This window comes from Notothenia rossii (genome assembly GCF_949606895.1).
Source record: "Notothenia rossii genome assembly, chromosome: 5".
In the NCBI taxonomy this organism is placed as follows: domain Eukaryota; kingdom Metazoa; phylum Chordata; class Actinopteri; order Perciformes; family Nototheniidae; genus Notothenia; species Notothenia rossii.
In genome coordinates, this window is record NC_136903.1 from 12,912,887 (window position 1) to 12,937,972 (window position 25,086).

Consider the following 25,086-nt stretch of genomic DNA (forward strand, 5'->3'; position numbering starts at 1 on the left):
GTCCCGGCTCCATTTCCTCCCCACTTTCACAGTTGGTGTTTTAGTTAGTGCTACTCTGTACAGAATAAATCTTTCACCTCTGTCAGCTCCATTCTCAGTTCAAGACAAACGCTCCTCTGTCAGGCAGTTTAACACCCTTTTATTCCAGCCAAAATACACTGCTGCTGATTATACAAGACTTTTTTTATATTTATAGACTCAAGTCTCTCCTTCTCTACTTCTGATATTGGATATTTACAGTATGAGGGTCACACTGGATGAGAGAACAGCTCTGTTTGTAATCAGGTAACCTTTGTGTCAGTGGCAGGAATGTGATGTTCTGGAGAAATCAAAACACAAAAAGATAATATTGATCTACACACGGTACAATATAAAAATTCATGTCAAGATTATCCTGTTCAAAATAATTTATGATTCACAATATCATCCAAATATACTTTAAAGTCTTGAAACATACTTTAATCCATTAACCATTCTACAAATAATGTTGTTGCATCACAGATAGGAAAAACTACTTATTTAGTCAAAAACAAATGGACTCTTTAATAAAGAATTCATGAACCAAACCCCTCCATAAATAAAGAATACAACAAGTTATATAACATTTAGTGAGTATGTTCTCTCGATATAATTTAAGAATTATACAATTGTATAAAAAAGATTATTCTGCCATCTCATTTTTCCACAGCTTTTTTCAGAGTTGTCAGAAAAGAAAATGCGTTCTTGTTCCCACCCATCTTCGGAAACACAACTCAATGTGAAATAGTATGACAGCCGTTAACTCATATAACATGCAAATCTATGCATCAGTAGATTACAAGTTTGAATCTCTTATGTAACGCAGATTATTTTATGCCGTTTGATGTTATTCTATGTAAGCAGTAATGAATAGTTAGTGCAACAAAAAGCTTTTAGTCTGCAAAATGCTTTAAATCTCCTTACATTTATACAACAAAATTATCTTTATATTTAGTGCCACTACTGTGACATGTTTACACGCTTTAATGTTCAAAAAGGTCTTTATTTTTATCATGCTGCAGCACCTCTTTTCACCCTCTGTCTGAAACCAGTGCCCGGTCTGCTCTGATTGGTTAGCTGGCCGGCTCTGTTGTGATGGTTAACCACTTGGAGATGTCCCGCCCCTAAGCCTATCACAAACAATACCTTGGAGTGCTAGCCAATAGAAGCACAAGTGTTACATAATGGTGACAGTGACACTATATTAGGGAAGTAAACAATGGAGTCCAATGGAAGCGTTTCCGGCAGGGGGAACTTTGGGATTTCAGCCTTTGCAAACCATTTACATGCACACAAACCTATATAGCACACTACAGGAAAGGGAACACCCAAAATGCAAAATAGCGGCCCTTTTTTATGAACTTTCAGATTGCTACTTTAGGATTGATGATTACTGAGATTGGCCAATACTTGTAAAATGGAATCATGTCATACACTCTGAGGCAAAAACTGAAAAAGAAAATGTTCACATTGATTTAGTCTCAGGCAGGCTCAGTCATTCATGATCCGATATGTATTTTTCTTGTTCTGCAGAGCCCATAGTGAGGAACGGTCGTCCTCCCTCCGCCCACAGTGTGCACTCCTTCCTGCACCAGTACACGGGCTCCTTTAAAAAGCCGCCGCTGCGACGGCCCCAGAGCGTCATCGGAGGAGGTCTGGGCTCTCTCATGGTCATGCCTCGCAACGGCAGCCGCCTCGGTAAGAAACACATACACGCTAACTTATTCAATAACTCACTCACAAACACGCTGTGATCGCAGCAGACATGTATCTTTTCTTTGACTTTTAACAGAGGTTTAGCACAGAAAATGTATCGTGTGTCAATTGGTAGGATCTGAATAGAAGTTGCTACAGTGGATACGTTTGAATCTAGAAGTTTCACTCATTGAAAAACTAAATCAAAGTCCACATGCAAGATATCCTTTAAAATTGTATGTCAAATCTTTTAATTTGATTATTTGTACATTTCTACTGTGTCAGCTGAGCCTCGCACGCAGCGATATGTTATGTGCCAGAGGCCTATATTAGTGCAGACACGCACATAAGCAGCAGTACAATCCTTCCTGTGTTACATCCAGTCAAACAATAAGCCATTTGTTACGAAGTGTGACAAAAAATTATGTGTTTGAACACTTCCATCAAACCAGCAGCGTGACTTCGCAATCCAGATCCAATATTTAAATGTTCAACACTGCCTAATATAAACAAAAAACCTGGAGGAAATGGAGTTTGTTTAGGCATTGGAAGATTACAGTTTGATGTGTGGGTTTGTCTTCGAAGGCCCTGTGGCAAAGAAACAAATTAAATCTATCAGTCAAACTTCTTAAAACCTGATATACTTGCTGGGTTTAAATCTTCTCCTCGACACAACTAGAAACCAGATAAGAACAGAGTCGCTCGTAAAAGTATCAGAGTGTTTTTCTTTCCTGCCCAGTGTTGAGCCCTGCCCTGTTTCCTCAGACCTGCTCCATCTGTCAAACTCAAACTCTTATCCCGAATGCTCCAGATATCGTTCATGAGAACCTGAAGATGGGGTCCGACGGGGAGAGTGACCAGGCGTCGGGGACTTCCTCCGACGAGGTGCAGTCGCCCACGGGTGTGTGTCTTCGAAACAGAGGGAACAGACGCATCTCTGCAGAGGTAGGATTGTTTCTTTGTGTTTGGACGTCATCTGTCCTTGGAAACCTTTAAAGTGATGTGGACATGTTGTAGAGGAGATGAATCACTGGCTACATACCATTTTTAATATGTTACTTTTGTAAAATAAGCGATGACACATTTATCGTTCAGGGTCGTACCTGGCTTGGCTGCTCTGATGCATTCACTGGGAAGTCAATGGAACATAGTGTTTGATAATGGACCTTTTACTCAGCAGGAATCGGTATTTAATGATGTGTGCATTGCAGCACTGTGCTGTAACTCAGCGTAGGCAGATTCTGAAAGTGTCAGGAACACGCTCAGCTGCACACACACGCACGCACGCACACACACACACACACACACACACACACACACACACACACACACACACACACACACACACACACACACACACACACACACACACACACACACACACACACACACACACACACACACACACTCTAAATGTACTGTACTGCTGAACATGCTTTTAAAATCTGATTGATGCACTTTCACTGTCGCCACTACCAACCCCCTTCCTTACTTTCTCGCTCTGTCTTCATGCAACACACACACGCACGCACGCACGCAGGCGCGCGCGCGCGCGCGCGCACAGAGTCGACAAGTTGTTTCATTCCTCTGGTGGTTATATAATGTCAACTCATTACGGAAAGACTTTTCACTCGCTGCGAATATTAATGTTATTGTTTGTTCTCTAAAAGGGATTTAATTTCACCACAAGCAGCTATCAAATCCAGGGCATGTGATTATTCAGCGGAGCATTGTTCTTTTTCCAATTTCATAATATTCAAACATCTGAGAACCAAAGCAAGCCAAAAAAGAGCGATAAAGCGGTGGCTTGCACCACAATATGGCCTGTCTTTATTCAGCAGATCGTATCATATGCCACAATATGGCCTGTCTTTCCATATGATATGGAAAGACAGGCGTGCACATGAATGCAGAACCAGAGAGTGAAAGCTTTGATCCATGCAGCTTGTAGGGACAGATGAGGCTGTAAGAAAGGCAATCATACTGCTTTTTAGGTAACAAATAAAGACCTTTCTGACATTTATTTGCATCAGATTATTTTGTAGATATCAGTAATAATGAAAGAGAATGAGATGGACAAAATGACACAACTGCTTGATGCTTGAACAAAGCTCGGTCTCTTCAATCCATCTTAATGGCCACTAATGGGATTTAAGGATGTACAACTGACCTTCCAGCCTCATAGTGAAAGTAAACAAGAACATTACTTCCTGCCTTCTCTATTTGTTTTTTATTACGCTTAAAGGAGAGGTGTCATGGCTATTTCCACTGATCATAATTCCATTGTTGAGGTATACTAAAATAGAAAAATACTGTGCAATTTTCCAAACTCACATTGGTTTTGCAAACAGCATCTCTGTAAAGTATGTGTATTCAGCATTATTCACTTTCTCCACTAAACGGCTCGCTGCAGCTCCCCCCCCCCCCCCCGATTTCCTTGTTTAGCGATACACAGCCAAACTCAACCTGAACACACACAAATTCACAGCCGAAATAAAAACAATAAGTGTGGCTTGATATTGAGTAAGAAAAAGGTTTATAGGTTGATAAACGCTGTGAGAATGGGTCTGCAGAGAGAATTTCGCGCGATCCCAACTGTCTGTTATCAGCCTGCAGCACGGAGCAGAAATCAGCAGGGCTGCCTGCACTGAGTGTGTGTGTGTGGATTGGTCAATTTGGACCAATCAGCGGGGGTTTAACGTAACGGCTCCACGGACGTAATGTAACGGCTCCACGGATCGGCCCATTTAGTTCCGGTTACGTGCTAACGAAAGCACGTACCCGGAACTAAATGGACCCGTACCCGGAAGAATCAAATGACGATGACGTCATGATGACGTTTCACCAACGAGGCGTTTTGGGGAAGGTATTTTCTGTGTTAGAGTTTTACTCGCTACAGGGTGTACTTTGAGGGTTTTGACTCTGCACATCGTTTACATGCAGAAAAAGCTTCATAACACACAAGGGGACGGGTAATACCCGGAAAAGCATGACATGTGGCCTTTAACATTCTCAGAAGTACTTACAGAAGAGGAATAGAAATATAATATTTTTTCATCATTGCATATGACTGAGGTTGAAGATGGGAGTACTATTCAAATATAGTAATGAATTTATATAAATGTAAGACTCTTAAAATAAAGTAAAAATATGACAAATTTAGAGCTTTGGTTTGGGATTAGAGAAGCAAGCTATTACAACTGGATTTATATAAACACAGCCCAACTATGCCAACTCTTTCCCTCTACAGTAAAGTAAAATAAAAACCCGTCAAGCCTCCTTTATCTTAAATAACTATAATGATCGTTAACATATTATTATGAACGTAAAGAAGAAACATGGCTAGACGGACACATTGTGTTTCAACCGTTTCATTTAGATTCAATGAAATGGTTAGACAAATTTATTAGTATTCTGCAAAAACATATATATATATTTTTCATTGAGTTTTGTATAAATATAAATAATACAATCATCAACCCAAGCTTTTTTATTGCAAAAATAATCTGCAATAATTAGCGGAAACATAATTCTTCCTTTTAGTTTTTATTGCACTGTGTGTTTTGTGTGGTTGATGTTAACATCCTGCCAGCGCACCACATGTTGCTCAGTACCTGCTGGGCGATCATGCGAGGACAGGTCTTGTGATTGAAGAACACACACTCCCCTCCCTCTGACACGCTTTATTGGTCCGTTTGATTGCAGGACCTCTGGGGGATTTACGAGCAGATACCAGTCGCTACGCAGACAAACCAAACATGCAAGGCTGCACGATAGAAACACTTTAAACTTGTAATCAAGCAGCTTACTCCATTTGAAGCAACCCACACACAGAGACATGATGCATCACCTCTAGCTGTGCATTGACAGAGTGTTCAAGAAGCGGTGCACCCCCCACTTCCTGTGACTGTTTCACAAGAAGAGGTTTGGTTGGACAGAAACCCTTACATAGCTTTTCACACTTTTATACTGACAAACAAAGCAGTGGGATTAATGGCGCTGTAGCTGACTTTAGGAACATATTTCACCATGATCTGTGGTTAAATGCTACTTTTGTTTCTTTTTCTGTGGCGTTTTACCTTCACACCAACACAGTAACAGTTTGACAGTGTCAGTTTGTTGCCATGGTATGTTGAGAGTAACTTAGCAACAGTTGTCTCTGGATTTGTAGCTGTGTTAATAGGGAATGGACCTGCACGGCTAACAAAGTAGCGTAACTTTTTCACTTTCAACTTTTTAAAACATTGTCAGTAGGCACTGTTATCTTGCTGGCAGTAACAGACACTCCAATACATATGAAAAAAATCTAGAAATAAGGACCCTGGGATCACATTTACACTATACTATTTATAGTAACATTGAAACGTAGCAATCATCAGCAAGGGATGCAGAATTGCAATATTGAGATGCTGAACTAAAGTAACACAAACCACTACACAGGGAGCATGATTTAAAACGGGACATATTTTAGTACGTACATATGCTGATAGATTAACTGTGCACGATAAGCCAACTTTTTGTTAGCATTCAGTTACCATAACATTAGCCATGTTTCCTGTCCGTATGATTCGATAGTTGTAGTTAAACCTGTGGATTTTTTGGTGTAGACACCAACTCTAAACACCAGAGAGGCACCGACCTCAGTAACAGCAATTGGTCCCTTCTTCTCTTAATGAATAAGTACAGAGGTCCATAACTTACTAACTAACTCCTCTGCTACATCACTGTGTCCTCATGCTTTGCCTTTGTGCTGATGTGAAATTCAGTGGAGGAGAAGTGAGGAAGAGGAAATCCCTCCGTCTGTGGGCAGGTGGAGGACTGTAGGTCTCTCTGGAGAGGAAGCAGTGCTGTTTGGGGATTACATCACAAGGATTACAGTAATGCGCTCCAGATGGGCCCCTGTTGTCAAAGATTAGGACGGGTTGATTGGACAACTGTTGGTTGGGGCGGGGTGCAGAGGTCAGGTGATGCATGGTATCACTTGCTCCTGGGACGAAGCAACAATCCTGACTCAGCATACGGAAACTGCAAGCTGAGAGTTATTTCATTGAAAAATATAGATACCAATACATCAATGAAGTGTAGCAGTTGTATAAATGAATTGATATATAGATTTTTACCATGCATTTAGATCTGAAACAATTAGACAGAAGTTAATATACAGCGATTTTTTTTATAATTAATTTCATAATAAAAAATAATAATTGTTGCTTCTTCAGTACTAGAATTTGATGTTTTTCTTTGTCTTATATGATAATAAACGTATTATTTCTAGTTTTTCGTTGTAGATCGGATAAATAAGTATTTTGCAGAGGTGAACTTGGGTTTGAAGAACCTATCATTTTAAACATTCCCCCATTTTCTCAAATTATAATGGCAAAGCAATTAATCCAATAACTAATCAATGAGCCATAAGGGCAATAATTGTAAATTGCAGTCCCATATGAATTATTATATCCTTTTTTTGCTTGAAATAAAGTTTGTATTAGTTTGTACATGGAATTTAAATATATGTTGCATAAAAATAAACAAATACATCCTCACTGCAGCAAAATTGGTCATGTTACACTATTGTAATAAACATTGTCCCCTTACTACAACCTTTATTAACTGCTATATGCAGCTTACGGTATGTCCCATTCATTAAAGTTGTTTTAAAAGTAATGTAAACGTCCGTTAAAGCTAATCTCATAACTTAAATTACAATTAAAAAAAAAAAAAAAAAAAAAATCTAATCTCATGTCTGAATCTGTCCAGCGTAGACAACAATAGAAGCTGAGTCCCTGTGTTAGTTTAGAAGGAAAGGCTTTGGGGTCAGTCACCTTAAGTTACAGATTTATCAATGAGCTGGTTGTTGAAATGTGGACGGTTCAAGGTTGCATATTGTTGTGTTGCATATTGTTGGGGAGGTTGTTATTGTCCAGTGTTACATCAGAGGGAGTGGAAGATTTAAAGCAGTGAGAGAGAGAGGCTGGATTAACAGTAATCTAACAAATAGAGGAAATGCATGATGGGATGAATCCAGCCGTTGCATTGTGAGCGTGTTTTTGATTTGATATAACAAGTCATAAGGATCATGCTAGTGCTTTGTTGCTCTAGGAATGGAAGTCTTGCATTGCTCTACAGTAGGTCTCTATCAAGCACACGAGTCTGCTACAACACACTGTATAACTGCTTACACACGCACACACACGCACACACTGGCCTCTCTGTTGACCAGTGAGGCCTAAAGCCGGCTGCCTATTACAGGTTCTACTTGTTGACTCTGGATTTCTGCCATTTTGTTGTCAATCTCTGGTATTTATTCAGAGTTTACGCTGTTTGCTGAGGGTTTCTCATTGGTTTAACATCATGTTGACACTGTTTTAAAATTAGGTTCTCTGTTGTTTTTAACCCTTTATGGTTGTGTGTTCTGCAGGACCTGAACAAACGTCTGTCCCTGCCGGCTGACATCCGGATACCCGACGGTTACCTGGAGAAGCTGCAGCTGAGCAGCCCGCCCTTCGACCAGCCGCTGAGCCGACGCTCCCGCAGAGCATCACTGGTGAGACCAAGGGAGAGAACTGGGTTAGGGTTGGGAACAATGTGGTCGAATGGATAATAAATCAAATGGAAATCTAATTCGGTTTTTAAGCTCTTATGATCCTGCTGTAAACCTTCCTGCTAAGCACCGAACACCAGACACAGTTAGTGACTAGCCGAGCATTTAGCAGCTGTAGAGCCACATCTCTTTCTCTGGAGTTTGTGGAAACCAAAACCATATCTACACGGAACATGTACATTTGACTTCCAGTTATCAACTGAAGTAAAACGTGAGGCCCCCTCCCCTTTCATTGGCCTATATTTGTTTTGGCTATGAGCAATCAAGGTCTGCATGATTTTGAATCTGAAGAAACATTTGAAACATGAACAGTCTCAAGTTCTGGATATGTATCTATAGAGAGGATCATTTTTCTACATTGTTTTATGGACAATCATATGTGTCTCTGTTCAGATCAAACTGACTCGGAGAATGAGTGATATTTTTTACTTGAATTTTGGCAAACTTGTGCAAAGCGTTTACATTGCCTCTTTGAACTTGTCACAAAAGCTGCTGCTAACGTTGACTGTGTTGGTAAAAGTTCAAAATCACTGGTCCAAACTGAAGAACAATAACCCACTTCCTGTTCCTTATCCATCCTCCTTTTCACCTTCTCGTATTTATCAGTTGACTTGCCTGCCCTGTTTATTAGATACAAATCAAAATACTTCTACCTGCTTATTAACTGTCAACAATTCCTGACATGGTCTAATACACCCAAAGAATGTCAAATATATAAATGTATATCATTTGATGTCAGATATTCATTATATAAATGTAGGATTGAATTCTACAATACTTCCCTGTGATATGTTGTATTTAAAAATAAAACTCAATTGCTGATACCTCCGAACTGTGCTTATGTAAATGTGCAGTAGTTGCTGCCCACTTCTAAAAGAGCGTGCTGTTCAGATTTGAGAATCAGCAGTGGAGGAGAGCTGGGCAGAAACAGAGGCAGCATAAAGATAGCTTTGAGCGTTATGTTTGATTTAAAAGCACCTAGAAACCGAAGTGAGCTCTCTCACACCTTCCTTCCTCCGCTGTCTGATCTCGTCCTCTCCGCCAGTCGTGTGTTTTATATTGAAGTCCAGCATTCAGTGTGTCAGCAGCTTCAATGATTAGCTTGTGATTTAACTTTGAAAGTACATCAACAAAAGCAGAACAGAGGAGACGTAAGAGCACTGCCTCGCACAGGCCACTGCCTATGCATTCAGGCCTGCGCCCCTGCACAGTTGTTTATAAAGCACTGAGAGGCTTCGGTCCATTTGGTTTCCACCCGGAGATCTCAGCTCACCTGGCTCTGGTCCTCACGCTTTAAAGAGGCTCAGGTTATGCTGAGGTAGGGTTTTTTTTTTTAATGCTCTGAGTTGCTGGGAAAGGTTTCCCGAGGACTCAAGATGACCTCAGCTTTCCACTTCCTTTTATAATTAATATTGCATATATATTTCTAAATAGCTTTTACCTGATTTCTCTAAAGCATATTTAGCCTGTAACCAATTTATATTCATCATCAAAAAATCTGCAGATGATCTTTTTTGATTATTGAGTGGTTGATTTATTTGTAAAAGTCAGAATATAGTGAAAAATGCATCTTATCATTTCCCATAGCCCAATGCGATGTATTAAGCTAGCTTTTTAAAAAAAATCAAATTACAATCCAAAACACGGATATATTCATACATTTTAAAGAAAAGCATTAAATCAAAAATTAGAGAAGATTTAAAAGACGGTTGCATGTTCTGTTAATTGTTCAGTTAATGAATTGATCTATTTCTAAAGCACATTGCGTCTCAAACGTGCTTCATAAAGGACGCCTTCCCTTCCCTATAAACAAACACATCGTTGAAGCCGAAAGCCAGTGGTAGTTTGTCGGAGGAGATTATCTGTGACGGTGGTTGGGGGGTGTTTGACCTCTTTACTTCCCCCCCTCTGTTGCTGCGAGGCCGTCATAAGGATTTGCCGTAGTGTCGGTAAGCTTGTCAGCGCTAATTAAGACGCCACCCTCATTAATACAGCTTGTCCCTTTCTCTTCTGCAGTCAGAAATTGGATTTGGGAAGTTGGAGACCTACATCAAACTGGATAAACTGGGGGAGGTACGTGAGAGTGTTTGTTTACCTTCTCCACTGGTGCTGATGTTCTCACAGAGTTGTAGAGTTTGCTTTAACCCCTGACAGCCTGACTCACCTGCCTGTCTTCCTGTCTCCCTTTCTTTCTGCCCTCCTGTCCTCCAGGGCACCTACGCTACAGTCTTCAAGGGGAGGAGTAAGCTGACGGACAACCTCGTGGCGCTGAAGGAGATCAGACTGGAGCACGAGGAGGGGGCGCCATGCACCGCTATCAGAGAAGGTATGAAAGTTCACTGTTGCACCAAGATTACAATAAATTACCCCCAATAATAATAAATCACTAGGAATATATCACTCTTTTCCCGGGAATCTGGCCATTTCCTGCCATAATAGAGAGCTTTATTATATAAAAACAAATTCCAGATATGTAGTGGACCTTTTCTGATAGTATTGTTTCATATTCATTCGACTTTGTGGAGGTAGAACTCTTAAAAGTCTTAAATGATAAATAAAAAAAGACCCCAAGAATACAGTATCATTTGATCTAGTTACAAACGATATAGTTTGTCCAAAAAAATCATAGCATCATTTGTCGTAAAGGAGTCGTAGCACAGCAGGTGATAAAATTGACGGTTTAGTTTGAGGTGTTGACGAGGTGTCTATGTTTCAACACATGCTGGGAATGCGCACACAAACAACAAATCCCTAGATGTGGCTAGAAAACACCAGTCACTAATGTTGTAACACAAAACTAGGATGTTACACAATAAAAAAAAAAACGTCACAAAAATGCGTGAATATAGCGGTTACCTCAATGTGGGGTGAGTTTGGAGTTAATCACAGAAGTTATTCAAGGAGAGTAATGTCTTAATAATGTTCAGAGTCCTTTGTTCTCGTTTTAATTTAGTGTCGTCTTTGTTGTGACTTGGTCGAGACACTTGTGTTCTACATTGCTTTTGTTTCCTCTTTCTTTTCCTCTAGTGTCATTACTGAAGGACCTGAAACACGCCAACATAGTGACGCTGCACGATATCATCCACACAGAGAAATCACTCACACTGGTCTTCGAGTACCTGGTGAGACCCTCACTTCCCGCATGACTCATGTTGTTCTCTGCACTGATGCTAATATCAATACATTATACATCATAACTATTCATGACCCTCTGCACAGTTGAGGATGATACAGTCATGTAGGAGCACAATGGTTGCTATGCCTTTTTCCTTTCTATGCTTCAAACGCCCTCCCTCACTCTTTCTTCTTCTCTCGCCCTCTCTCTTTTGTGTAGGACAAAGACTTGAAGCAGTACATGGACGACTGCGGGAACATCCTGAGCATGCACAATGTCAAGGTGAGTCTCTGCAGGGGGCCTGCTGGCCAACTTCACCAAATGCCATGAGTTTGTTGTTGCTTGTATTGATGCAAGAAACACTGTTAGTGTGCCCCCTGGTGGTGAAGCTACGGCACTGAAGGGGAAAGTGACATTTGCTTTACTAACCTTACTTTTCCACCAAATTGTAATGTTTTTGTGTGCATTTTGTATCTTTAAATAAATAAAATAAGAAAAAAAATACTTAAACTTGATATTAAAACCTGGGCTGTTTGAAAGGAGTGCATGTAAATATGATGTTTCTAAAATTACATGTATCCAGGATTCTTTGGCTTTTTTCAATGGGGTTTGGGTAAAATTGACTGTAATGTAGCATCAATATTGACTCAGCGATGCTTTTTGAAACTGATTTCACCGATGTGACGAGAGTCACTAATCTAGAATATCTCTCTCCCTAGATTTTTCTATACCAGATCCTGAGAGGCCTGGCGTACTGTCACAAACGGAAAGTTCTCCATAGAGACCTGAAGCCCCAAAATCTGCTCATCAACGAAAGAGGAGAACTCAAACTGGCTGACTTTGGTAAAAACGAAAGAAAATACTGACACCAAGAGATAACAATTCTTATAGTGATGGATTATCTGCCACTTGGATGTTAAAAAAACACTTGTTTTTACAATTCTTTAAGATTCAAAAACGGCTTGGAACAATTGAGCAATTAATGAAAATGTTTGAAAGCCACACTTCAGTTTGTACTAAATGTGCCTCTTGGATCTGTTTTTTTATTTCTCATATTTCTGCTCCACAGGCCTGGCGAGGGCCAAATCAGTGCCCACTAAAACATACTCTAACGAGGTGGTGACTCTTTGGTATCGGCCCCCCGACGTGCTGCTGGGCTCCTCTGAGTACTCCACGCAGATCGACATGTGGTGAGTGGGCCGCACTCAACAGGAAAGATTACAACTGTTATAAAACACGTTTCATAACTCTCTATGTCCATATGACAGGGATGGTGCAAAAGCAAATATGATCCTCAAGAAGAAAGATGTTGTTTTTGTACCCGTCTGTTTGGATCTTCTTTTAATAAGTTGAGCAACGTATGAAGTGCAGCAGCAGACAGGTGTCCTAAGCTTCAGTAAAAACACTTTGATGTGGCACATGGTTGTTAGCGACTGAACGAGCTGTTATGAAATTAAAGCATGAATGGTTTCTCTTCAAAGTACCCGGCTTTCTTAAATTAATCCTTCCTTTTGATTTTTCCTTCGTTGTACAAATCGTAGTTGGCCATATAATGTGCGATTCAGGGAAGAAGATAAAAACTAATAAACACAGATGACCTGTTAGAAAGATTAGTGGTAGATCTTCAGTCAGACTTCTTTTCCTGACCTGATCCCACCTCTCTGCCCTCCTCTCAGGGGTGTGGGCTGTATTTTCTACGAGATGGCCGCCGGCAGGCCCCTGTTCCCAGGCTCCACGGTGGAGGACGAGCTGCACCTCATCTTCAGGCTGCTAGGTCAGTGCTGCCCTCTGCTGCCCGGGGACCACTCAAACTTTTAATATGAGCCTTTTAATCGCATTAACTCTGGCATGCAGCCCCTGTGGCAGTGCGAAAAGCCTCTCCAGCTGCCACGGTAACGCCTGACTAACAGGGTCCATTGAATGTCCCCCCACAGGCACTCCCACAGAGGACAGCTGGCCCGGGATATCCTCGATGGACGAGTTCAAGTCCTACAAGTTCCCCAAGTACAAAATCCAGCCGCTCATTAACCACGCGCCCAGGTGAGAATTCCTCCTTAAATATCTGATTCATCTTCTGAAATATCTATTGGCTTCTTATTTTACAACAGATTTAGCGTTTGCAGCTTATTACATTTCACATCAGATATTAATACAGAATCTCGACAGTCTTTCAACACTCGGCCTCACTTCTCTTGTTAGCCCTGTAATCATTGAGAATGGAAGTGAGCAAATGTTTCTAATCGGACCCAGGTACGAGAGGAGTAACTGTATGTAGAGCTTTTCAGAAGCTTAGAGATTTAGTCATTTAGGTTTTGTTTAGTTAGCAGTGTGTGCTCTTTGTCACTTCCTGTAAGGAAATCCTGTGGAATAGTTGACTGTTTCCTTCTTTACACTCGCCAGCATCTGTGAGTCACCCCCACCTCCACTGACCTCTCTCTCTTCCCCCTCCCCCCCTGTAGGTTGGACACTGATGGCATTGACCTGCTGATGTCATTCCTAAAAGTGAGTCTCTCTAAATCTGCCAGAGATGCCTGCCATGTTAACAGCAGTGCGACACATTTAGCAGATATGTTGGGGCTGTATTTCTGGACAGAAGTAAATCAAGGAGCAACAACACATTGCTGACCTCCTTTCTTTTTTAATAACTGTCTTTCTTTCACTGCCGAATTTCAGTACGAGTCGAAAAAGAGGATCTCCGCTGATGAAGCAATGAAACAGCCGTACTTCAGGAGCCTGGGGCCACGTGTGCTCGCACTGCCAGAGAGTGAGTAATGAAACGCAGTAATGCAGACTTGGCAGGCTACGAGTTGAAGGATACTGCAGCGAGTATCAGTTACAGCCTCATGACTATTTTCTTGGCAGGATGTGATTTCTGTAGCACTGACGGCCTCTTTGTGTCTGACAGGCATATCCATATTCACACTGAAGGAGGTCCAGTTGCAGAGAGATCCCGGCTACCGGAACTCATCATACCCTGAGTCAGGTGAGGGAGGAATCATGGATGAGCACTTTGATTGCTTTTGTATTCACTGTGAATCAGACGTTTCTAAATGATGAGGTGTGCCTCCCCAGGGGGCCGAGGGAGTGTGGAAGGGGAGCCTTGATTCTAAGATAAGATGATAAGATAAGATGGGGGGGGGAAGAGACAGCTGCAAGCTAGGGTTTTAAAAACAACAGGAAGTGAGTTAGGCCTGTTCATGAACTTGGTAAACAGGGTTAGCTGTGCCTGTGCCTGTGCCACACCTTAAGCAGGCAACTCATGTAATTGAACCACTTTTGTAATATAACAAATGTGCATTTTCCTTCTAAAAATGAACTCACTGCATGCAAAGAGTGTTTACAGTGAATTTGACTTACACTGAGGATACTGAGGACTTCTTTTTATCTGACTTCCATGGCAAATAACCAGTCTTAAATCCACTCTAGTTATTTAATAGAAAACTGCTATAGTAACTGTAACTATAGTAACTGCTCCTTTAATTGGCTTTCTTCTGCATCAAATAAATCCAGTGAATGTTTTCAATACATACTTGTTCACATTGCATACACGAGCTGCTTATACTTAAATAATGACACTTTTAATGTCACCTATTTGCCAGAATGTAAACAAATATAAAGGTGAAAAAGTAAGCATAGGTTAGGGCTGGGCAATGTATTCGTATTGTGACATGGGAATAGATATTTTCTTAGATTAGTAGTGTTTACTTATTCTGTTATTATTGTTTATATTGCAGTGAAGAATGTTCTAGTTGTTGTGTGATGTTATCCACTTGGTCATTATATCCACATTACTGATGATTCTTTATCAAATGTCTCATTGTGTTAATATTTTGTCAATGCAGCAAATGTCAACCCTGAAGTATCATCATGATATTAAGGTATTTTGTAAAGAAATATTGTGATATTTTATTTGGCTCGTACTAAACTCTGTCGTAGTTCTTGTTAACAAGCATTATGGGAGTAGTTGTTGCAAATCTTTCCATGTAGACTCTGGGGTTTGGGGTCCTGCTGTAAACTGAAAATAAAAACTAAATTATTTATGTTTCTCTCCCCTCAGGCAACGGCAAGAGCAGAAGACAGAGCATGCTGTTTTAGATTCTCTGGACTGTATTTTTTTATTTGGGAAGGATAGCTGTACAGTCTCACCGATGGATCAGCAACCTGAGATGGATGGCATGGAGCATCATCTTCATCATCACCACCATCATCCTCATCATTACAAACCCCCCCACCCACCCCCCAACTTGGGAAACTCGTCCACAGTGCGACGGATCCCCTTTCCAGGTCTGGCCTGAATCTGGCCAATGAGAGACATTTATATACTGTACATCTATATTTATTGAGAAGAGAATTTGCTGCTAAATCCAACTACTGTCTAGAATTCTAACGGGCTCAGTCACTTTAATGAGTACATGCAATGTGTATAGATTTAATATCTTTTGAAGTGGTGGTATTGTACGTTTTTTTTGTCATTTCCATTTTCATACATAAGAAAAACTCAGCCTCGAAGCTCCTCAGTGTGTGGGGGGGGTGGGTGTGTGTGAGGCACACAGCGAGCAGAGGCATGTTTCTGTAGCAACTCAATAGGGTTTGATTACTGTCTCTGTTGCCACGGTGCTGTTTCTCAGCTGCACCCATCATTTGTGACCGTTTACTCCGAGGCTGGCTTTGATATAACTGATCATTGTATCATAACTGGAGGCTACTAGGAGAGCAGTGCAGCCAAAAAAGATCGGCTGGCATATCATTCCAGGATGCTGCGGTTTCTGTCGTGACCAAGGAACACATGCAGGAGGGAAAAGCAAACGTAGAAATAATGACAAGGGCATTACAGGATTAGTAACGCCTCTTAGCTCTGAATAAAATATAATTATGTAACTAAAGTGAACCTCCTTCTCATCCTTTTTCCATCTCAATCTGACACTTCTCCAGTCTGTTACAAGGGGAGGTGAACCCCCAGTGTTGGACTGCTGGCTTTGAGCTTCGCAGATGTGTTCTCCTCTCTGCCATTCCCATCTCCATCAAATGTAAAAAAAAAAATGTTATCTTTTTGTTTCTGGATTGGCTCCATCTTTGTGTTGCATGCCTGCTCTGTTGTATGAGGAAGCACACAGCCACTGAGATTCGGAGCGCTAGCTATAGTCCTGCCCCTAGTGAATACCATCCTGAGTCAGTCTATTTAACAGTGTTACAAGAGATGTTTTGTATGATATTCTTTAACTTTATTTGTTGATAATTGTTATTGGTGTGGGATTTCATTGCAGATGCCCACCCATATTTTAGCTTTTTTTTCCAGAGTAAAGAAAATTAAATCTAAAGTTTAAACAGAAGTCATGTGACCTGGTTGTGTTTCTCTCTGCTGTACGGACACTTCTAGCTACTGTAAAATGTTGGATTTAAAGACACTGTGTTTAAGCATTCAATGCTTTGTTTATTGAAAATGACAAGAACATTCTTCACAATACAAAATTATACAGAATACAAACTGTATACCAAGTCCAGTATAAAAAAAAAAAGAAGAACATTACAAGTGTTACAAAGGTTTTTCATTGATTTGAAATCTCGTCTTCATTAAAAGGTTTTGGAAAGAGAAAAGTAGGACAACGAGGCACAGCCGGTACTATCTGAGAAGCATAGTGCATACATTACATAGAAAACCACACAAGTAAAACAACCAGTTTCACGTTGTGATGAACACTTATGGAAAACAAAGATTTTTTTTTTGTATTTATACAAGATTAAAATAACCATATCTGCGCAGAATGAGCGGCTGGCTTGCCGTTTGCAGCGAGCTATGCGTCTCTACTGTCCAGCGCGGACAGGGTCATGTGGAAATGTGCTGTACGTTATAAAGAGCCAGACGTCTCTCAGACATCGCGGCGTATGGCTTTTACCAAGTGCTTTCAACCACTGGAATCTAAAGCAACTCAAGTGCAAAAAAGTGAGGTCACAAACTGTCTCCTAGGACTTTTTTGAAGCGAAATCTAACAAGATGGACACGAGATGGTTCCTGCTGCTGCTGCTGCTGATGATCGGTCAGAACAAGGGATGCATGAAGATGGGAGGTTTTGATCCGCAGACCCTGGATCAGGATTTGTGGGTGATGTGGGACAGGAGCAGGGAGGAGGGTGTTCCTTCCAGGTTTGGCAGGGGGATAGGCATGTGTCCGTTGATTAGGCTGGGGAACTGTGGAGGAAGAGAGAGAGAGAGAGGGAGTTAGCGAGGAGGGGACGAGGCTCTATGAAAGCTGCTTTCCGCAGAGGAACTGCAGGTTTGTCACTGCCCTGGTTTCCTGTTTTTTTTTGTATTCATTGTGCCTCTTCCTGTTCGTCTCTGTCCCCCTCTACCTCCACAACAGAAGGAGAAGTCAACACTGTTTCTGCACAAAGGATCCGGTATGGTGTGTGTGCGGCTGCGGTGGGTGTGTGTGTTTTTCACAAATGAGGAGCAGCTCTCAAACCAGTCCACCCTGTTCAGACTGGCTCCCCTGGGCTCAAACAGGAAGTATTCACAGGATTTCCTCTCTCTCTCTCACAAGCGCTGAAACAGGACACCTCTGCTGGACCTGCTTACTAACTCGAATAGCTTCGAGTGTCTCGCTCCTTCGCAGATCTCATAGACGTCTTGTTTTAAAGTTTAGTATATTCTTTGTGTTAAAGTCAAATTAAGCAATCATGCAGGTATTCAAAGACATGGAGATCAATGTTAATGCCCATTATGGGTATAAGTATCTGTTATATTTTATTTGACTGTACTCAGTTTGTTAAATATTTATATTTTGTAGATGTTGTCTTTATCTTTAATTTGTTACAATAGTCTTTAAACACTTTCTTTTTTAAAATAGCTTCTATAATAATACCCTTTTTTGCTCTTTTCTTAAAAAAACGAATTAGTTTTTCTGTGTCTTTGTGTGCAACATTTACACCAAAGCAAATTCCTCGTATGTGTAAACCTACTTGGTAATAAAACCGATTCTGATTCTGAAGAAACAAAGGATTCGATAAAGTTTTAGTCAAGAAAACGGGAGCCAATGCCTGTCCTTGCCAGTAACAAATACTTAGGAATTCCTTTATATTACTACGCTGATGTTAACAACTGCTGGGAAGGAAGGGGATTTTGCAGCAGAGCTCATTTCAAACGTGCTGCCTCTTAACGTCCTCCTCGGCTTTCAAACGATACTGGTAAACACTTACCCCCCCCTTATGTGTCTCCACCTGTGTGTTTTACCTGGAAGAGGGAGCCGTGGCCCTGCAGCCGGGCGGGGCTGAGCGGGGCGACGGGGCTCAGACTGCTCCAGAAGTGGATGCCTGACAGCAGAGGACTGTGAGCCAGCAGCAGACCAGAGGGAGTCTGCAAGGGAGGGGGGGGGAGGGAGGGACACAGAGGGAGGAGGGGAGGCTTTGTGTAAATACGAGAAACCAAGGGGAAGACCATATTTCTTTTTAAATAAAAACACAGAGACCCACTGCTTGGAGAGCATTGCTCTGAGGGCTTGGGTAATGCGAAACATGCCGAAACGGTAAATGGACGGGTATTGGCGTTTGGAAAAACAACTGACGGAGCAGGAAGGAAGTCTGTGGTTTCTCCCCAGAATACAGGGGTGACGTGGGGAGGGGGTGGGGGTTGTTGTTGATTGGGGGGGGGGGGGGGCTGGGGGTCCTCAAGCACTTCGAACTCCAAGCAGGGAGAAAACATATGAAATCAATTTCTCCCTCTCTCCCCTGGCCTGCTCTCCCCCCTCCCCCCCTACTTTCCCCTGTGTCACCTCAGAGAAGTGAGCCAGTGTTGCGGAGGGACCCAGCCCCGCTCCCATTATTAATGGAATTATTGGAGCATATGGCATCACTTAGGGCCTCTTCCCCCCTCTCATAGGTTGGACTTGCTGAAGATTCCTGTAAATTGCTTGTTTTCCTCTGATCTCCCTTTTTGCGCCCCCATAAACAGACAGTGAGAGTGTAGTAATAATGGCTCTCAAAGTGTGGATACGCCTCTGATGTGGCAGAGTCATTTAGCTTTGTAACAACGCCAATGTAAGCACATTAAACAGATTACTAAAATACCTTTAGCGTTATGGCAAAGATAAAAAGGTCCCAGCTGGAATAATTTGGCTCTACATGTGTGTCAGAACTCATTTAATACAGTACCGTGAAAGCTGATTTCACATTTAAGCAGTCGTATTGATCAACACTAGACAACAAAGATAAATCTACCACAAATTGCTTGAAGAATTCCAGTTTGCTTGTGTACTATATTTCCTCTAACTTTAATTTTAGCGTTGACATACTTCCATAAGGCCTGTTATTTGCAGCACATAAACATTCTGGCAGTAATTTTGGCTTTTGCCCCACAAAACTGTTTATTGAAATGTTTTGAAGTTTAAATCCCAAACACAGACAGTGACGCATTACATTTGATTTAATTTGCATTTGTTCAAAACTGTTAAATTCACCCTAAAATCCAGCCTATTTACCTTTTTTCATACCTTTTCTCTGCCTGTTTCTTAAGGATATTTGAGCTCAAGTGACTACCCAAATAAATATAGCAGTAGTCTTTCCACAGAAACATGCCAGGCTGTGTCAGATGTCTCTGGCTGCTCTCTGAGCGCTTTGGGGGCACTGACATCATACTCTGGACGGATCCCATCCTCTCTGTGTGGCCGGCCAGCACACAGATAGCATCACAGGATTTATTCTCCTTCTTTCAATAGATTTGATTATTATTAGTGTCACTGTACTTCACCTGTAGCTGGCACAGAGTGAGACGATCTCTAATCCACCGTAAATGATCGAGAGTGGAAATAAGAGCGCTTTAAAATGTGTAAGGGAGAAATCATAAAGTGTGTAAACATGTTTAGACTAGATAAATATGAAGCCGGTTTTAGAGGAGTCTGAGGTGTTGAACCTGTAAACCTGTCGTGCTTACATTATGTATCATATTTCATTGCTTCACCTTCTCCCCCAAAAGTGCTGACAAAACATAACCTTAAGAGTCTGTAAACAATCAACATGTGTCAGAGAGAGGAGACCCTTTGATCACGGGCAGGGAACACACACAAAGTGCAGTCATGTGACCTGGCCGTCCTCTCACAGTGATGGTTGGGCATCAGTCAGGTAAATGGTCTCACCTGAGCAGTGAAGAAGGCGGGGGTGAGGGACCCGGACGGCAGGGCCGGGCTGTTCAGGGCGATGGAGCCGATGTCGCTCCCTGAGAACAGCAGAGACGGGGCGGAGATCTCCAGAGCTTTGGGCTTTTTGCTTTTTGGTGGGAGTCCATCTCCTTGGTAACTACTAGAGCTACTTCTACCGGCGCTGCTGCTGCTCCTCTTCTCCGGGGGCTGCATGGCGCGCTCCCGGTGCCCCGAGGAGAGGTTGAGGGGCTGGGCGCTGTGGTCGGAGGGCTCCTCTTCCTCGATGACGGCAGGGCTCCAGCTCCGGGATGTGTGGGTGTGGGGGGAGGACAGGGACCGGTGTTTGGATGGTCTGGGTGGGATGTAGGACTCTGACTTAATAGAGGGGGGAGAGCTCCTCTCGTTGGCGTTGGTGCCGAAGCGGATGACGGAGCGCGGCTCCACCTGGCGCTCCCGCAGCGCGCGCAGCAGCTCGGGCTGGTTCTGCAGCGAGCTGATGCTGAAGGACGAGTAGAGGCCGGAGCGGAGGTAGTCGTTCCTACACTGCTGCGCCAGGGTTCTCCTCTGGGCCTCCTCCTCCCCTTCCTCCTCCTCCTCCTCCTCTACCTCCAGCTCTGAGGCCTCTCCCTCCAGCAGGGGGAACCTGCCAGAGGCCAGACCCATCTCCACCGCCTGAGGGTCCATGTTCAGGATCTCAGGGAAGGACACAAACTTATAGACAAACTTCTGGCCAATCACCTTCTTGATGATGTTCTGCAAAACACACAAATGCACAAATGATGAGGAAAATGTGTAGGCATAGCAAACTGATAAAGAAATAATAAAAACCTATCTTGCTCATCACAGGGATGGTGATAGTGAAGACATACTGAGACGACTCTGTGGTACATAACAACCGGATTTCTACTTTGTGTTTTCTGACAAAGAGGAAGTGGAAGTGTCTATCCGGGAAGATTGTGGTTTAAAGAGAACAACAACATTTTGTAGATGTACTTCAGGTCCTGTCGGTTACAAAACCTGCAATGAAAAGATGAGTTGAGCTACGACCCAAACGCGACCCCTCCATATGGCCCAAATGGCCTCACCTTGTCGTAGTAGTAGCGCAGGGCTCGGCTCAGCTTGTCGTAGTTCATGTTGGTCTTGTTCTTGCGCAGCCCCCACAGCTTGGCCACTTCCTCTGACTTCAGGAGCTTGAACTCTCCGTCGGTGGACGTCCAACATATCAGGTGCTTGTGACTTTGGTCCAGCAGCAGCTGCAGTAGGAACTGCCACAGAGTGATGGCGCTGTCCATACCTGCAGCAAGACATGACCAGCGTGAGAGAAAACAACGGACTGGAAACAAACATAAAACGCCTTCAATGTTTTTTTTAAAATTATTATAATAAGATGTCGTCCTCCTGTGGCCTTTAAAAAGTTAAATTGCCACCCAGCGATGTGTCCTAGAAGAAAGGCGCATAAACTTCCTACACTACCTGCCGGATGCTAAATGACAGAATAAGCACACAATTCAAACCCCTGAGGAAAACCAGCCTGTAAGCTGTTTGCACTCCACTGTGCTCATTAGTTCTATTTTCTAGACTTAAACTAATTGCTTATTTATAATCAAACCTACCTTGTGTGTTTAGAGAAACTGTTAAGAACAAGAACTGATACTTTATCTTAGTTTAAAATCAATTTTGGTGATTTCCGTCTTGCCAGTCTCCTTTTACTACACAGACTAAATGAGGTTACTGGCTGAGAAGGGAACGGCCTGTAACATGTGGTGTAAGGACGAGTCCACCGGTGATGAATAGAACAGTGTGTTTTAAAGAGTGTAGTGTGATGTAGCAGCAGCAGAAGAGAAGAAGAAAAAAAAAAAAGAGTATAAGGAGGAACAACAGCTCAAGCCAGAAATATGCTGCGGTTCAACCTGGCCCTCTCTCCACAGGAAGTATGACGGCCCAGGGTGGGTTATTCCTTTAATAGAGGAATGTGCAGCCTCGCAGCTCCTGTCTGCCTGCTACGAGCTCACGTCTTAATACTGTGAGTGTGTGTATATGTGTGTAGGGGGGGCTGTTTCTGTCACCATGGATAGCAGCACCAGATTAGCGCTGAAAGGATTAATCAATTAGTTCAATAGCAATTCATAGATTGGCAGTGTTTTCGGTAATTGATTAACAGTCAAGTCGTTTATTAAGCTAACGTGACATGCCGTTGTTTCCAGCTTCTCAAATGTGAGGTTTTTATGCTTTATCAGTACATTCAATGATTTTAAAATTGAATATGTTTGAGATATTGTCGGACAAAACCAGCTATTTGAAGACATCCCCTTGGAGTCAGAGAAACTGGGATGCCCATTACTTTTTTTCTGACATTTTAGAGGCAGAGGAATGTTTAAGAGGATGTTCAATGATGAAAAATCTTTAGTTATAAGCTAGCATCAGATAGACGTGTGTGTGGATAGGGCTAAACTTTTAATACTTTGTTGGTGAATGAGTCCATTGGAATTATTATCATTAAAAAAAAGGTTCCAAAAGTTGATCCTAATCAGGTTCAAAGATGATTTATAGTCTCAATTCATTCTTTAATCTGATGTTTACTGTAATGAGTGTTGCTAACATTAGTGTCAATTTGATTGTCCTTTGGCTATCTGTTTGAGAAGTTTGGCTTATTTTTGTTAAATAAAAAATAGTTCCTACTAAAAGTAAGGTATTGTTTCGGCACTACACAGCTCGATAGATAGTGATGGACCTGCCTGAGTCTCATCTTTGCCGTCTTATCGGTGGATGTGAGGAACAATTGATGACAACTCATGCTTAAGAACAATGATAACACTCTGGACTTTAAACTACATGTCTCTGTCCGGAGAGGAGAGAGAGCGAGAGGGCTGCACTCATTTCCAACACAATGCATCCCCGGAGTTTTCTACCTTCCACGTGAAACTACAAACCTGTCAGAGTCAGGACTTCCTCCCATTCTACTTCCAAGGACAAATGTTGAGAGAGAGGGGATCCCACAGCAGGGGAGCATTTCCCCACTCATGCCACACTTCCCACAAAAATCCCAAAAGGGAGAGGGTCACAAGATCAAGTCATTGTCATCTTTCCACAGATCCACCCTTTAAAAACCCAAACCAAAGTCTGGGTTCAGACACTTTGAAGCAAAAGGAAAGCTGGCCACTGAGCTGACAGCTCTACAATTAGGCCAGTGTGACTTATAAACATTCACCTTTGCAAGATGCCACAAATAGCACAGAGGGACTTTAAAGTATGGAGCAGCTCCTGTAGGGCAGACATACCTCCTACATAAGTCTGATTTGATATGTAAAGTAAGGCAGTTGTAGGGGATTATACATATTGTATATTTGAATACAAGAGATACAATCCCCTACAGCGAAGTAATTACAGATACAGCACAGCAGACATGTTATGACCACTTTCTAGGAACATTACAGGGACATTGTGGTGGTTTTGGTGCGGACTCAGGAGCTCTGTTGTGGATGCTCAGGTTGAGAAGTCTCGCTGTGTGCACAAAGCCATCCAGTGTTGGCTGAACGGAAACTGCTAATGAGATTAGATGGTGTGTACAGACATTACTTAGCCATGACTAAATCTGCTCTCTTCCTGTTCGCACACGGTGGAAAATTCAACAGGGGCCCTTAAAAGAGAAGCATCTCCAAACAGCCGCCGTGGACTATATTTCGCATAGCTCCTCGTTTGTTTGCGTCTCTTTTCTGGGGAGGCGACAGTTGTATCCGGAACTTGAAAGTTGCCTTTACGCACACAGAGGTTTTGGATCACTATTGTGCCACACTGACTCATATTCAAGATGTGGCTCGGACCGGAAGACAATTGTGTCCGCATCTAGACATGTACTATTCTTGCGTAAAAGTACAACAAAAAACACTCGATCCGAAGATAACTTTAAAGCGAATACAGTTCATGTTGGTAATACTTCCAATCATGCACTTCCCTCTCTATAAGCCATCAAAGCTCTGTTCATAGAAAGACTGTTTTTTACTTTACCTGCGATTTCTGCCTCGGTGTTTTCCTCTGCGAAACTTTACGGTGAAGCCTGAGTGATTCCTTGTTTTTCCATGCTTACTTCTGGTCTACACAGTTGTGCTGGACTGAAATAGGATCCTGTGCTTTTTCTTTTTCTGAGCAGGAAGTTGGAGCAGGCAGACACAGAGCCGGCTGACTTCCTCTCCCCGACGATTCCCCAGGCGTTTTTGCCGTCTGTGTAAACACAGTTTTCCTCCCTCCTCTTCTCCTCTGCCTGCCTGCTGACGGCCAGCAGAAAGGCCTACTCTGCGTCCGCCGCACACATGGGGCTGCAGAAACTCCTACAGCCCGTAAACTGACATCATCCGTCCGCAGTCTGGCGCGATGCGTTCAGGTGCGCCTCGTTATTTCTGACACTTCCACTCACAGGCCAAGAGTCATGTGATTTGAGGTTTTATCGTGTTTCGTTTCAGCAGTGGTGGAAGACCAATCCAGATATTGTATGTCAGCAAAAGTAGAAATACTATGTTGCAATAGTACGGGAAT

The 25,086-nt window shown here is 42.3% G+C and overlaps 2 protein-coding genes across 3 annotated transcripts; one reads left to right on the plus strand and one right to left on the minus strand.

Annotated features, from left to right (window-relative positions):
- Positions 1–1,514: 1,514 nt before the first annotated feature.
- Positions 1,515–16,759, plus strand: LOC307041667 (cyclin-dependent kinase 17-like). 2 transcript variants are annotated; one of them, XM_079685134.1, is made up of 16 exons: positions 1,515–1,716; positions 2,525–2,658; positions 8,132–8,257; positions 10,331–10,387; positions 10,526–10,640; positions 11,342–11,436; positions 11,649–11,711; positions 12,149–12,272; positions 12,499–12,619; positions 13,106–13,203; positions 13,364–13,469; positions 13,889–13,931; positions 14,103–14,193; positions 14,335–14,412; positions 15,272–15,307; positions 15,487–16,759. In XM_079685134.1, the coding sequence occupies exons 1-15, from the start codon at positions 1,530–1,532 to the stop codon at positions 15,298–15,300; spliced, it is 1,467 nt and encodes a 488-aa protein (XP_079541260.1). In that variant the 5' UTR covers positions 1,515–1,529; the 3' UTR covers positions 15,301–15,307; positions 15,487–16,759. The 2 variants fall into 2 exon arrangements, with proteins under 2 accessions (XP_079541260.1, XP_079541259.1); XM_079685133.1 differs by lacking the exon at positions 15,272–15,307.
- An 80-nt stretch (positions 16,760–16,839) lies between these two features.
- On the minus strand, positions 16,840–24,936 carry elk3 (ETS transcription factor ELK3). Its single transcript, XM_079685136.1, has 5 exons — positions 24,562–24,936; positions 21,642–21,850; positions 20,554–21,309; positions 18,657–18,779; positions 16,840–17,615 (listed from the first exon to the last, which is right to left on the minus strand). Exons 2-5 carry the CDS (start codon positions 21,846–21,848, stop codon positions 17,517–17,519), a joined length of 1,185 nt encoding a protein of 394 aa, XP_079541262.1. The 5' UTR covers positions 21,849–21,850; positions 24,562–24,936; the 3' UTR covers positions 16,840–17,516.
- Between the last annotated feature and the right edge of the window lie 150 nt (positions 24,937–25,086).

Excerpts from the sequence above, each read along its gene's own strand:
- LOC307041667 (XM_079685133.1), top strand. The coding sequence starts at position 1,530 with ATGTATTTTTCTTGTTCTGCAGAGCCCATAGTGAGGAACGGTCGTCCT. Across the intron at positions 1,717-2,524 it reads TCGCAACGGCAGCCGCCTCG|ATATCGTTCATGAGAACCTG; the intron begins GTAAGAAACACA and ends CGAATGCTCCAG. Across the intron at positions 12,273-12,498 it reads ACTCAAACTGGCTGACTTTG|GCCTGGCGAGGGCCAAATCA; the intron begins GTAAAAACGAAA and ends TCTGCTCCACAG.
- elk3 (XM_079685136.1), bottom strand. The coding sequence starts at position 21,848 with ATGGACAGCGCCATCACTCTGTGGCAGTTCCTACTGCAGCTGCTGCTG. Across the intron at positions 18,780-20,553 it reads CCGCCTTCTTCACTGCTCAG|ACTCCCTCTGGTCTGCTGCT; the intron begins GTGAGACCATTT and ends CCTCCCTTGCAG. Across the intron at positions 17,616-18,656 it reads GCCACGGCTCCCTCTTCCAG|TTCCCCAGCCTAATCAACGG; the intron begins GTAAAACACACA and ends CTTCCTCCACAG.